This window comes from Oryctolagus cuniculus, chromosome 1 (genome assembly GCF_964237555.1).
Source record: "Oryctolagus cuniculus chromosome 1, mOryCun1.1, whole genome shotgun sequence".
NCBI lineage: Eukaryota > Metazoa > Chordata > Mammalia > Lagomorpha > Leporidae > Oryctolagus > Oryctolagus cuniculus.
Window position 1 is genome coordinate 234,839,919 of NC_091432.1, and position 13,627 is coordinate 234,853,545.

The 13,627-nt window shown below is 59.0% G+C and overlaps 1 protein-coding gene across 1 annotated transcript in view; it reads right to left on the reverse strand.

Moving 5' to 3' along the window:
• Positions 1–13,627, reverse strand: part of DDX31 (DEAD-box helicase 31) — a 69,042-nt gene that overhangs the window by 5,499 nt on the left and 49,916 nt on the right. Inside the window, exon 19 of the mRNA XM_051835359.2 lies at positions 8,164–8,332. Coding sequence (XP_051691319.2) covers positions 8,164–8,332 — 169 coding nt within the window. The remainder of the gene's footprint in view (positions 1–8,163; positions 8,333–13,627) is intronic.

Sequence of the window (13,627 nt, forward strand, 5' to 3'; positions counted from 1 at the left end):
GGAGCAGGGGCCGCGGGGCCTCCTCCCACCTCGGGGGACCCTCCTGGGTGAGGCCGATGGGCGGGGCTTGCTCCTCCACTTTAGTCAGGGGTCACGCGGGCCGTCACTACTTTCTCTCACGCTCTGCGGCTTTAGGGTCGGTCACTGCTGCATCCTTTCAGATCCCGAGAATCAGTGCCCAGACACTTGCGTGAAGACAAAGCGCCTGATCTAGTGACCTAACTCTAGACAAACGACTGCTCATCGCAGACGCTCCCAAAAGCCACACGCGCACAGCGTGGGCAGAGGAGGGCTCAAGGGTGCCTAAGCACTGAGGTGGATTTGGACTGTGGCCCATGAGCAGGGGTTTCTCTTTTTAAAATATTTATTTCAAAGGCAGAGTCACAGAGAGGTGGAGGCAGAGAGAGAGAGACAGAGAGAGACAGAGAGAGAGAGAGAGAGGGTTTTCCATCGGCTGGTTCACTCCCCAAATGGCCACTATGGTCAGCGCTGGGCTGATCAGGAACCAGGAGCTTCCTCTGGGTCTCCCATGTGGGTGCAGGGCCCAAGCACTTGGGCCATCTTCTACTGCTTTCCCAGGAGCGTTAGCAGGATTGGAAACTGAGCAGCCAGGATTGAAGCCAGTGCCCATATGGGATGCTGACACTGCAGGCGGCGGCTTTACTGGCTACGCCAATAGCACCAACCCCCTTCTTGAGTAATTTTGAAGGTTTTCTCTATTTCTTGAATCTTTATAATGAGCACATATTATAATTAAAAACCAGCAAGTACATTCATTTTAAGAAAAGAAACCAGCCGGCGCCGCGGCTCACTAGGCTAATCCTCCGCCTTGTGGCGCCGGCACACCAGGTTCTAGTCCCGGTCGGGGCGCCGGATTCTGTCCTGGTTGCCCCTCTTCCAGGCCAGCCCTCTGCTGTGGCCAGGGAGTGCAGTGGAGGATGGCCCAGGTGCTTGGGCCCTGCACCCCATGGGAGACCAGGAAAAGCACCTGGCTCCTGGCTCCTGCAATCGGATCAGCGCAGTGCGCCGGCCGCAGCGTGCCGGCCGCGGCGGCCATTGGAGGGTGAACCAACGGCAAAGGAAGACCTTTCTCTCTATCTCTCTCTCTCACTGTCCACTCTGCCTGTCAAAAAAAAAAAAAAAAAAGAAACCAAACAAATGGAGTTTTGCTGAAATCTCTTAGTATTTTGATTTTCGCGTATCAGGAACCTCTCTGCCTCTGGCTCCAAGTCTCATTCGGTAAGTGTTTCCCTCTGGTGCTGACTGACAGGGGGACAGGCACAGAGGACTGGTCAGGAGCATCTCTCTGGCCTGGGAGCCTCTGGCTGCGGGGGAAGGAGCCAGGGTCACGGCAGGCTGGAGGGCAGCTAGGGACAGGAGGCCGCAGAGTGAGAGCGGGCACCGGGGTGCTGAGGCCCCGGCCAGCGCTCCGCGGCTCCACCAAGGCGCTGAGGAAGACTCAGCTAGCGGGCGACAACGTCCCCTCCAGTCCCCGAATGAGGAGGAACGTGTGGTTTCTGTCAAGCTCTCAGGGCCTCAGAGGTGCGAGCTGAGCCTTGCTGGAGAGCACGGGCAGGTCTGGCCGCAGGCTCTGTGGGTGCAGACAGACTTGTGGCTGCACCCAGCACTGATTCTCGAAGCCAGTGGCGTTCCCAACTGGCAGGGGCAGAGGCTAAGCATCGGGGCCTCGAGGTCTCAGCGTGCGGAGGGCACCAAAGCCCTAGAGGGCAGCCTCTTCCTGTTACACAGGGAAACCCTTACCCACAATTCGGACTGCTGCTCTAGCACCGGGACCAGGATGAAGAATCTGACACACAGGTCGGCCAGAGGAGAGGCTCTGGCACAGTTAAAACAAAGAGGCTGTGGGGCCCGGTGCTGTGGTGTAGCGGGTCAAGCCGCTGCCTGCAGTGCTGGCATCCCATATGGGCGTGGGTTCCAGTCCCGGATGTTCCACTTCCAATCCATCTCTCTGCTATAGCCTGGAAAAGCGGTAGATGGTCCAAGTGCTTGGGCCCCTGCACCCATGTGGGAGACCTGGAGGAAGCTCCTGGCTCCAGATCAGCCCAGCTCTGACCATTGTGGCCACCTGGGGAGTGAAGCAGCGCATGGAAGACCTCTTGCCCTCTCTCTCTCTGCATCTCTCCCTTTCAAATAAAGAAATCTTTAAAAAAAGAAAGAGGCTGTGAGGACACCCTCCTACACAGGAAGGGCTCAGTGAACGCGGAGCTGGGCCAGAAGACAAGAGAGAAGTTGGCTCCGATGCAGGACGCGCTTCGGCGACAGAAGCCGCAGTGCGAGAACCAGGAGTTTTTCTCCAGTGACATGGCCTGAAGGAGCTCACAGCAAGGACAACCGAATGAGGAGCGGGGATTCCTGCTGCATGCGGCCTCATCTGGTATCAGCCGGCTCGTGCCAGGCAGCCGCATCTTCTAATTCCAGCACTTGGACTGCACCAGCAGCGGGCGAGACCGTCTCCAGCATCCTCCCAGGAGAGGCTGGCTGGGTTCCTGTGCTTTGTTGTCAGCCCTGACCGTGTGACTGAAGGTGCGCCCTGTGGTTCCTGCTGTCTGCAGGTGGCCCAGGTGTGGAGGAAGCTCAGGGTCACTGTGAAATCCCTCTAATCGCCTCATTAGCCGGGTGGGGACAAGCGGGGTGCTCCACGAGGAGGCAGGAGCTGGTAACTGCACGGTGTCAGGCAGAAAACACAGCGGTAGAAGCACAAAGCCAAATGTAAAAAAAGCAGTGTGTGCACAGCTGCAATTCAGCCAGAGTCTGTGAGACAGGGCCCATGGTACCTGGCTGCGGAGGAGGGGAGGCCGGGAGAGTGGCCTCACAGCGGGGACCCTAGGGGACGGGGTGAGCCCCACACTGGGGTGTCACCCTTTGGAGTGGCCATGAACACAGCGTAGGGGGAGCCGACAATCGACAGGGGGACTCACAAGGCAGCCGGCCCTCCTCTCTCAGAAGAACCCAGTGCAGCTGCCCCGAAGGTCCCTGTCCCAGGCCGACAGGTCACTGGTGTCTGCTCCCCGTCCCCGGGCTCACGGGCCTGCTCATCCAGGCCCTGCACTGCACACGATGAACTAATTCTGAGTCACCTTTAGACCTCAGTCGTCTTATTTCGCTGGCACCCCACTGTGTCGACCACTCCCTACTGCCTGCTCCAAGCACCTGTCCCTTCAAGTCCCCAAAGGCTGTCCCTGGGTCAAATTCATGGTCACCTGTATCTCATTCTTTATGCCTTTAGACTACCAAACCACTATCTAGGCTGGGGCCTGGGGCATCTGCATTTTCACCCAGCAGCCAGCAGATTCTATCTCGCACACCAAACACACCTGTCCCCACACTTCCTGTGAACGGGCCTCACTTTTTTTCTGGTCCTCAGGCCAGGTGAGGGCTCTGACCCTGCCTGATGTCTTTTATGGCCTCAGGAGAGTAGGGGTGGCCACGGTGATTCAGACCACGCCCATTTCCTCCTCAGTAGGGCTGATGCCCAGGCCTCCTATGGGGAAGCCAAGGGAACTGAAGACGTCGGCTGCCAGCAGGGGGCGCCGCCACCCCCCCAAGTGGTTCTCGGGACAGATGGACCCATGTGTGCAGGGGGCTCCAAAGACAGGGTCCCCACCAGGCAGGGCTTGCTGTCAGGGTCACCAGGCAGTGAAGGAGGACTGACTTCCCACACCGGAGCCTCCTTCCAGCACTTCCGCTCTGAACGAGAGCATCCCAGTTGCCACTCCGGCGCTCAGACACTTCCCGGGCACGGCTGTGCGCCAGGGACCAAGGTGAGCAGACCCCAGGCTGGGCTTCTGCTCTGCACCACCACACAGCTAAGGAACTGCAGACAGATGGAGAATGGCCGCCAGGCCAGCGCGTGGCCCGTGTGGGGCACAAGGGCGTGCACCTGCTCCACAGCCGGGGAGCCCAGGGCACGGTCAGCGAGGGAGCAGGCCACGAGGACCTTGCGAGGATGGGTCTGAGGTTGCTTCAATCGCCAGCATAAGGGATGTCACTGAGAGGCTCTAGGCCAGGGCCAGATGGGCGAGGATGTGGCACCCAGGCAGGCTGTGCAGCGGCCATGGGGAGACTGGGAAGGCAAACACACGGTTCAGTTAGCTGAGGGGCTGAGCCTGGAACTGAGGGGAGGCGAGGCCAGGGGGGCCGAGGGACCCCAGGTGCTGAGGTCGTGGTGCTGAGCGGGCACAGAGGAGCCCGGGGAAGCACCGCAGAGCTGGCCCCTCTGCCTCTGCAGGACCGAGAACACCTTCACTGTGGCAGCATTCCAGGTGTGCCTCCAGCTAACTGAGTGACACGGGGGTGCAGGCCACGTGAACGCTGGCAGCAGGGGCTCCTAAGGACGAGAACCTCGCTGCAGGGGAGACGAGGCTGCAGCCTCTGCACGCCGGTCCTGCAGGCCCAGGGCCGCGTTCCAGGCTGTTCCTGCCCAGAAAACTTCAAGAGTGCGGAAAGTTGCCATGGCGAGAAGAGCCACACTCCAGCTCCCTCGCTCCGTTCTGGGGGCCTTGCAAGGCTGACGGAGGCCACGGGAAAGGAGCCATTAGGTGGGCATCAGTGCCACGGCCAGGCCTCCCAGGCTTGTCCGGAACGTCACGCTCACCCCTTGGGACAATCCCCACGGTAACCCTGAGGTGTCAGGAGCCCCCCTGAGAGGTGAGGGCACAGAGACTGAGTGACTTGCCCAGAGGCAGACAAGTGGCCCAGCTAGGACGCAGCCCAGATGCTTCCCTAGCAGGCACTAAAGGAACAGGAGGCAGGCCCACGTGGGAGACCTGCAAGGGGTTCCCGGCTCCTGGCTTCAGCCTGGCCAACCCTGGCTGTTGTGGCCATTTGGGGAGTGAAGTAGTAGAAGGAAGTCTTCTCTCTCTTTCCCACTGCCTCTCCCACTCTGTAACTCTTTCAAATAAGTAAATCTTAAAAAAAAAAAAAAAAAAAAAAAAGAGTGAGCGAGCGCGCGTGCTGTGAATAGGGGAACAGGATTATCCAACCACTGATAACAACGATGTACCAGGTGTTCCCAGGCACTACGAGTGGCACTAGAGACATAGATGGAAGCAGCTGGGGGAGGGGCTGCAAATGGAATCGCCCAGGGAGGGAGAGGCCCTGGGGCTCGGCATGAAACCCGCCCGCAACAGGGTGGGTGGCCTGGCAGCAGCAGCCTGGTTCTTCCACGCAGGGCAGGGCACCAGGGCCCTGGGGACACTGGCTTCTTTCCTGCCCCACCTCGGACGGGGAGAGCACCAGGGCTCCACGGCACACCTGCTCCCGGCACCTGTCCCTGTGGAGACGCATGCACAGACACCCTGGCACGCACATGCAGGCCTCTCCCGGCAGCCACGGCCACGCTCGGTCTCCTCGAAAGACGCAGACGTTGCCTTTGCTTCCCGGAGCTGCGGAATCCACTGAGCGTCAAAGCAAGACCGTGTCTCACAGGAGAAAACGCTGTTCTGTGACGAGAGCTGTAAGTGCTCAGTATTTCACAAGGGCACCCACTGTGGGTGCACCTGTGCCTGTGGGTGTCTGGGCCGGGCGCTGCCCTGACAGCCATGTGTCTCTGTGCAGAGGGACGGCAGTGAGCTGGGGAGTGTGCCAGTCGACAGATACCTGATCATGAAGGCCTTATCTATTTAGTTTTCTGAGAAGAGGTCGAGTCCGGGGCTGACGCCCGCTGTCACCGATGGCTTCCTCACCTCAGCTGCCCTGGACTCACATCTGAACACCACGTGCACTCCCTCTCCGGGCTGTAGGCGATGCGGGCTGGCTTCCCCTGATGGGCGTGGCCCGCAGGCACGCAGGTGAGCTCACGTTACACAGCCATCTGGCAGCGCCCGCCCTGGCCGGGAGGCACGGCAGCTCAGAGCAGTGGGGCCTTGACTGTGCTCAGCCCGCGAGCACGAGGAGCCCTCTCTCCCAGGACAGACGGGGCAGCCGAGCGATTTCGGCTCGAATGGCAAGCACAGCTCCCCCCACTTTGTGGGCGTCAGCGGACTTCGCGCTCCACCCTCAGAGCAGCAACGGGCGCTTGCCTGAGCCCTCTGAGGTGTGGAAAACCTCAAATCCCCTCTGCTGCCTCCCCGACCACGGTTAGCCGGTCCCCACGCGGGTCAGCTGCGCAGTCACTCCTTGTCCCGAAAGACAAGGCGCTCCCAAACAGAGCAGGTACCTGCTGCACCCCGAGCGCCCGTCTGCGAGGCAGAGGTGGGGGCAGGTGCCAGGAAGCACCTTCAAGAGAAAGGCCTAACAACGGACAAGTGGCCGCAGCGGAGTGGCGACGTGGCAAGGACAGAGAGCGGCATTGTCACGCGCGGAGTAATCCTGTGACACTGCTGTCGCTCACCCTCTGGCTCCCGCCGCGCCAGCCAGACATCAAAGGCTACCCCAGACCATCTAACATGCTCTTTATCGGCTGATCAGCCCATTCTTCCCTGGATAAAGCCTGTTAAGTCCCGGCTCAGAGGGGTACAGTGGTCCTGGTGCCCATCTGCTACCCCGGGTCAGCTGAGGCGGGAGGCGGCAGTTGCTCCCTCCCTAGCGACTTCGCAAGGTGAGGACAATGCCGTCGCCAATTCCCCCACCCAACTGCCTGCGCCTGGCTTTCCAGGACCTGGGCAGGAGCTGTGGACGTCCCAGTCTGAAGAGCTGCTGCCTGGGTTAACACTTGCTAATGAAGTCTCCAGTCCTAACATCATCTGCTAAGAAGAAAACATTAGGACTCATTTATTTTCAGGGAGAGGAATAAACTAAGATGATGTGTGTCTCCACAGTGATCGTCTGGCAGTGCATCCCTACCTTCCCAGAGCGTCAGCACGGTCAGGTTTGTTGCACGCTCCCCGGCACTGAACATGTGCAATGCAGCGAGCCAAATCCAGACAGGGACCCAACTCTCACGCGCTGTGACCCCGAATTCTGCTGCCACGGTGCCTGCCTGGGAGTGGAGCTGGCAGGAGACCTACTCAGCGCAAAGGGTGGGCAGAGAAATCTCGCCAGGCGTGCCCTCTCTCACCCAGGCACTGCAGCACAGCACATGCGGAGAGAGCGCCGGTGTCTGCCTCGGGAACCACACTATAAGGCGTTACTGCAAGCACAATAAAACCCCAAAACTGAAACCAGAATTAGGTAGTGCACAGCCACCACAAAGAGCCCGGTGGGTACAGGCCCACACACTGAGCCACGGACGTCCCCGGATCTGAACTCTACCACTTTTTGGCATTCTGCCTAGGGAGCGTCATGGGCAGGGCCCCGCAGGGTCTGCTGGGTCCCCTAATTCTGACTCTCAAAACAAGCCTGGGGATTCCCCAAAAAGGGATTTTCTTCCAACCTTTCATAGTCCAGGACCTGGGGCTCTGAGACATGAAGGCAAACGGAGCTCTCACCAGAACGGACCTGAAACCCCGGTTCCCTTGCTGCAGGATCAGCGGTCACTTCCCTCACGGGGCTCCCTCTCCCTCTGCCAGAACAGGCCAGAGAAACCTGGCCCTGCCTGGCTGCTGGGGTCCCCAGCACTCCTCGGGGAGCGTGTCTGTCACACACTCGGCCAGGGAACGGCAGGATCCCCCAGGGACCCCAGTCAGTGCGTCTGCAGTTGACGCCCGCAGGAGCGGTCCTTGTCCTGGGACCGCAGGCCTTTGTGCCACTTCCCGCTCAGCCCGCTGCTCCGAATGCACTTCTCTGAGGACAGAAGACCTTCTACAGAACCACCCCCGCTCTGTGAAGCTGGACCCAGAGCCCAGCCCACCAAGGCCAACACCCCTCACCCAGGCTCTGCTCTCACCAGGGCTTCGGGACGGCCCTGGACGCACGCCTTCTGGGTAGGGGAACACCCACTCTCCTGCCTCAGTGCGCAGGATGAGAGGAGGCCCTCAGCACCGCGGAGAGTGACGTGTGGCGTCCAGCCCAGGGCCAACCCCGGGGTCCACTGGCTGGGAGCCTGGGCTCCAGCAGCCCCTGGACCCGCACCCTCACCCCACTGGTCCCAGCTTGCTCCCACAGCAGCACAGCTGGCCACGTGCACTGTACCAGGAGCCTTCACACACAGCTCAGATACTTTCGGGGTGGCCACAGCCCCCCCGCAGCTCTGACCGTGCCACGCTCCCCGAACACCCTCGGACCGCCGGCCGCCTGCCACAGGCCACCTTCGGCTCGCCTCACCTCTTCATGCCGGCTCTCCTCTTCTTTCCAGCCGAGACACTGAGGTTTTGGGGGGCATCTCTAAGCCCGAAGCTCTTGGCCACATGCCCCAGGTGGAGGGATCGGACGTGGAAGATGTGCTTCAGCTCCCGGGGGTAGGTGGCGTAGGCGCGGATGAAAGACTGCAGAGCTGGGGGGAAGGTGGGGGGACACTGTCAGGACTGGGGTCTCTCTCCAGGCTACGCTGTCCAGCCAGGACGGTTACCACGGCCACTGCGACCCTCAACCGAAAACTCACCAAAAAACAGAAAAATTCCAGGCCACAACCATCAGCCGTCTAAAGCTAGTGACACTGCTGACCTGACTCAGCCTGTGGCTCGGCCCCAGCGGGCCCAGGGGATCGACGTTTGCTGGGTAAACGATAACGCGAGGATCAGCGAGGAACCCAGGAAATGTTCAGGTTAGGAGCGTGTTTTCTTATGGAGCCGAGAAAGTCGCACGCGCACTGGGAAAATTTTTCCTAATTAGAACCTAGTATTTTTTTTGTAGTAGTTAATGCACACAAGTGTTTAAACCCTGTCAAAGGCCCCTGCCCTGAGGGCCCGTCCACCAGAGCCTGCCTCAGCTCCCCCAGCCTGGGGCAACCACCACCACGCCTTAGTCTTGGATGCCTGAAGGACCCTTAGTGGGCTTTCTACTCATTCAAAGAATGTGTACGCCAGGAAATGGAAAAGGCTTGTTCAAGAGGAAACAGTACCTGAGACAGTCTGCGGAACAGTCCACAAACCTGAAGGCTGCCAACGGTTTACAGAAGTTCACCAAACATTTCGCAGGAGTCTCGGGAAAGGGGTGCTTGTTCTACAGCCAGCACTGGGCAGGGAGCAGCCAGGCTCTGGGAGGGTGGGCTCTGGCAGGGTGGGCTCTGGGAGGGTGGGCTCCGGGAGGGTGGGCTCTGGCTGCACATCAGAGGGCGTTCCTTTGAGGAGAGACCTTCCCGGGGAAGAGGTAGCAGTGAACACTGGGCATCTGCCCTCTTCTCCCCGCAACGGGGGTGGGGACAGGAGTGGGGGTGGGGAGCGATGGGATGCGCTGCTGTCCCCTGTGCTGGGTGCTGCTCCCCTGTTCCCAGCCCCCCATCCCAGTGCTGAGTGCTGCTCCTCCTGTTCCCAGCCCCCCTGTCCCAGTGCTGAGTGCTGCTCCCTTGTTCCCAGTCCCCCTGTCCCGGGTGCTGGGTGCTGCTCCCCCTATTCCCAGCCCTCCTGTCCCAGTGCTGAGTGCTGCTCCCCTGTTCCCAGCCCCCCATCCCAGTGCTGAGTGCTACTCCTGTTCCCAGCCCTTCTGTCCCGGGTGCTGGGTGCTGCTCCCCTGTTCCCAGCCCCCCATCCCAGTGCTGGGTGCTGCTCCCCTGTTCCCAGCCCCCCTGTCCCGGGTGCTGGGTGCTGCTCCCCCTGTCCCAGTGCTGAGTGCTACTCCTCCTGTTCCCAGCCCTCCTGTCCCGGGTGCTGGGTGCTGCTCCCCTGTTCCCAGCCCCCCTGTCCCGGGTGCTGGGTGCTGCTCCCCCTGTCCCAGTGCTGAGTGCTACTCCTCCTGTTCCCAGCCCTCCTGTCCCGGGTGCTGGGTGCTGCTCCCCTGTTCCCAGCCCCCCTGTCCCGGGTGCTGGGTGCTGCTCCCCTGTTCCCAGCCCTCCTGTCCCAGTGCTGGGTGCTACTCCTCCTGTCCCGGGTGCTAGGTGCTGCTCCCCCTATTCCCAGCCCTCCTGTCCCAGTGCTGAGTGCTGCTCCTCCTGTTCCCAGCCCTCCTGTCCCAGTGCTGAGTGCTGCTCCTCCTGTTCCCAGCCCTCCTGTCCCAGTGCTGGGTGCTACTCCTCCTGTTCCCAGCCCCCCTGTCCCGGGTGCTGGGTGCTGCTCCCCCTGTCCCAGTGCTGGGTGCTGCTCCCCTGTTCCCAGCCCTGCACTGAAGGAGGAGGCTTGGCCTCACAGCCCCCCTCACCCTTGCCTGTTGAGCCACTGGACTGGCAAGTTTGCCCACAGCTTAAACGTGATACCCCAGCAGCACCTGGAGATCGGCGTTTATGAACAGTAATAAAAAGTGTCATTTTAGCAGATCAGCTCCTGGAAGGATCCTGGGAATCCATCAAAGCTCTGTTTACTGAGCAAAGTGAACTCCTTTTCCCAATCGATGAGAAATAATAACCGAGGCAGCTCCTCAGCACCCCTCTCTGAAATCGGTGCTTCCTCCCCTTTTTAATAACCAGGGACTTGGTTTTCCAAGAAACCTTTAACACTTCAAATGGTCTGTGCTGTCTGGGGCAGCCACAGGCTCTCAGACACAGAGCCACACACTCCAGTCCTTGGAGAGACTCCCGTGGCGAGGACTCCAGAGGGTCAGCCTCTGCTTCTCTGCCTCCCTCTCCTTCATACCCCGACATTCACTCTGGAACCAAGTCAAGCCAAAGCCAACCGAGCGTCTGCGCTTTCACAGCAGCCCAGTCGCGGCCCAGGTCTTGTCCCTTCTCACCACCCTCAGCCTCCGTGTGGGCAGGGCGTCCGGAGGCAGCGGCCTCGCTCACCTCCTTCCCCTCCCTCTCCGCACCAGTCCCAGGAGCCGAGCACACAGCACGGGCTCCAGGAGGTGCACGTGCCCAGCCAACAGCCTTATGGGGGAACAAGCTTGCTAAGAATGGCAGACGTCCTCTCCCCCGACACTGGTCAGGGCGCCTCTCGCGCTCCCTCTCCTCAAGGCTCTTGTCTCACTGGGGACAGTGACAGCTGCTGTCCTCACAGACCTGCAAGGAACCCCACGCTTGGGTAACTCAGGCAAGCAGCAATGTAGCTGCAGCGGGGCCAGAGTAGGCAGCGTCTACAGTGTACAACGGGAACAGGGCTGTGGGACCACGCAGCGGAAGTGAAGTAGCCAGGTGGTGGACACTCTGTACTCGCTGCTTCCTCTTCGCCCGAGGAAGTCCAGGGCACGTCTGTTCTAGGACACCGGCCCGGACGGCTCGTCCTCCTTCAGAAGGGTGGCCTCCTTCAGATCAAGGCGCGAGAGAGGACCAGGACTCCATCCTGGAAAGGTGAAGGCAGTCCTCGCTCCCGCCCCTCCGACAACAGCACCCTACTGCGGGGTCAGGGCACACACACCTGCCCACGGGACACACCAGCGGGCACAGCCACCCCGAGGCTGCGGAAGGACAGAGCCTCTGGCCTAGGGCTCGGCCTGCCTCTGGTCCCACAGAGGGGAAAAGGAGCTGTCCTCATTGGTGTGGGTCTTCTGGACTTTGGGACGCATCCCTGGCAAGCGCAGGCACAAATCCAACACACGGAGCTCCTGCCCTGCAGGGAGGTCAGCCAGAGGGGCAACGGGCGCCTGCAGGTAAAGAGCCCGTTCTCCAAATTCTGGTTCAGCTCATGTTAGTACTGCTTTTACAACTCACCAGAAGCAACAAGGGAGTAGCAGGAAACTGACGACAATTAAGTGCTGGGTCAGAAAATGCAAAAGGAAAACGAACGCATACTTGGCCCAGTTTCCAACTAGTTTCTGCGATAAAAGCGAAAGCCAGCTGCTTTTGTTAATTATTCATGAGGTGGGTTCTGAAATGGTATTAAAGGGAAACAAGTCAGCAGTGAGGAATTTGCATATGCAGATGGAAATGCAAAAGATGGTGTCAACTTATGGAGTATAGGGTTGTTCCGGAAATGCACACCTCCAGGGTGGCCAGGACTGCACAATCCCCCGGGATTCACAATCCTAAGTAACAGGACAGCTCCCAGCTGACGGGTTTGTCCCAGTGCTCCATCAACCTGGGCGACCTGGGGCGTAAGTCAATTAGCAAACAAGAGAAACGTTCTCTCTGTTTCCTTCATGGCACACAACATCTCAGTTGGGGAGTGACCTTGCTCCAACGGCCTTTAGGCAAGACAAGTGGCTGCTTATTTCTTGGAATTAATAAGTTCAATGTTGACAATAATGAGAGAAAAACTCAAACCATGTTCCTTAAGAATTACTTAATGCAACCTTTACCCCAATGACCCAGACACCTCGGATGCCTTGAAATAACTATCGTCTCCCCAAAACACCACCGATCCTCAAATCGAAAACTGACGATGGTGTGGGTTTCTTTTCATTTCAATTTTTTATATTTTTTTAAAAGACTGACTTATTTATTTGAAAGGCAAAATTAGAGAAAGAGAGACAGAGAGAGATATTTTCATCCACTGGCTCACTCCCCAGATGGCTGCGCCGGTCAGGTGGTCAGGCCAGTCAGGCTGAAGCTTCGAGCCAGGGGCTTTGATATGGGAAAGGCAGGTAGCTGGATTAGTCACCAGCTGGAAGCCACACCTCCCCCCACCATGTAATCACATCCACCCAACTGTCAATCAAATGACCCCTTCCCTAGCATGTACCTCCCCTTTCCTGGGTCTTGGGGGTGGTCCCATGTAACCACTCCCCTTTCTAAGCTCATAAGAAGCCTGGCAGAGGGGAGGGGGCTCGCTTTTCTCGTGCCCCCACAGCAGGCAGGGTATGGAAATCCCTCTCCCCTTCCTGCGCAGTCTCCCTGAACAATGCCCGCCTGTGTGTGCACTTTCCTCGCCTTTTAAATAAACTTCATCACTGGCCTGTGCCGTGGCTCACTTGGTTAATCCTCTGCCTGTGGCGCCGGCATCCCATATGGGCACCGGTTCTAGTCCCGGTTGCTCCTCTTCCAGGCCAGCTCTCTGCTGTGGCCCGGGAGGGCAGTGGAGGATGGCCCAAGTGCTTGGGCCCCTGCACCTGCTTAGGAGACCAGGAAGAAGCACCTGGCTCCTGACTTCGGATCGGCGCAGCGCCGGCTGTGGCGGCCATTAGGGGAGTGAACCAGTGGAAGGATGACCTTTCTCTCTGTCTCTCTCTCTCTCTCACTGACTATAACTCTGTCAAATAAAAAAAATAAAAATAAACTTCATCACTTTGTACACTGTGTTTGTGCCTGTACTTAGAATACTTCAAGTAAGAAGCAAGAACCTGGAATAGGAATTTAGGCCCAACATAGCCCACCACAGAACAGGTGCCCACATGAGATCCAGGCACTGCAGGCGGTGGCTTACTGCTATGCCACAGCGCCAGCCCTTCATTGCAACTTTTCTATTTACCCTAATTCAATGGCTCAACACCCGCTGATGTGTAAGTGGGGGTCTTCAAAAAGTTCATGGAAAACGTGTATTATGGGCAAAACTACCGAGGGTTTCAATTATTCCTTGCACAGAAACAAGCTTCGGCTGTCATTTCATTTCACTTGCGCAAGGACTTTCGGAAGCTGCCTGATGCCAACCTCAGGCCCCGCGGGAAGGCGCCCTGACCGGACGTCCCAGCCCGTCTCTGGAGGCAGCTTCTTAGGAAAGCCCTCAGGACTTGCAGAACCGACGCTGGGGAAACGCTGCAGCAGGCTATTACTAGAGGAAGGTCTAGAAGGAGACACGCTAATTCTGTACAAGCGGCAACCAGCGGG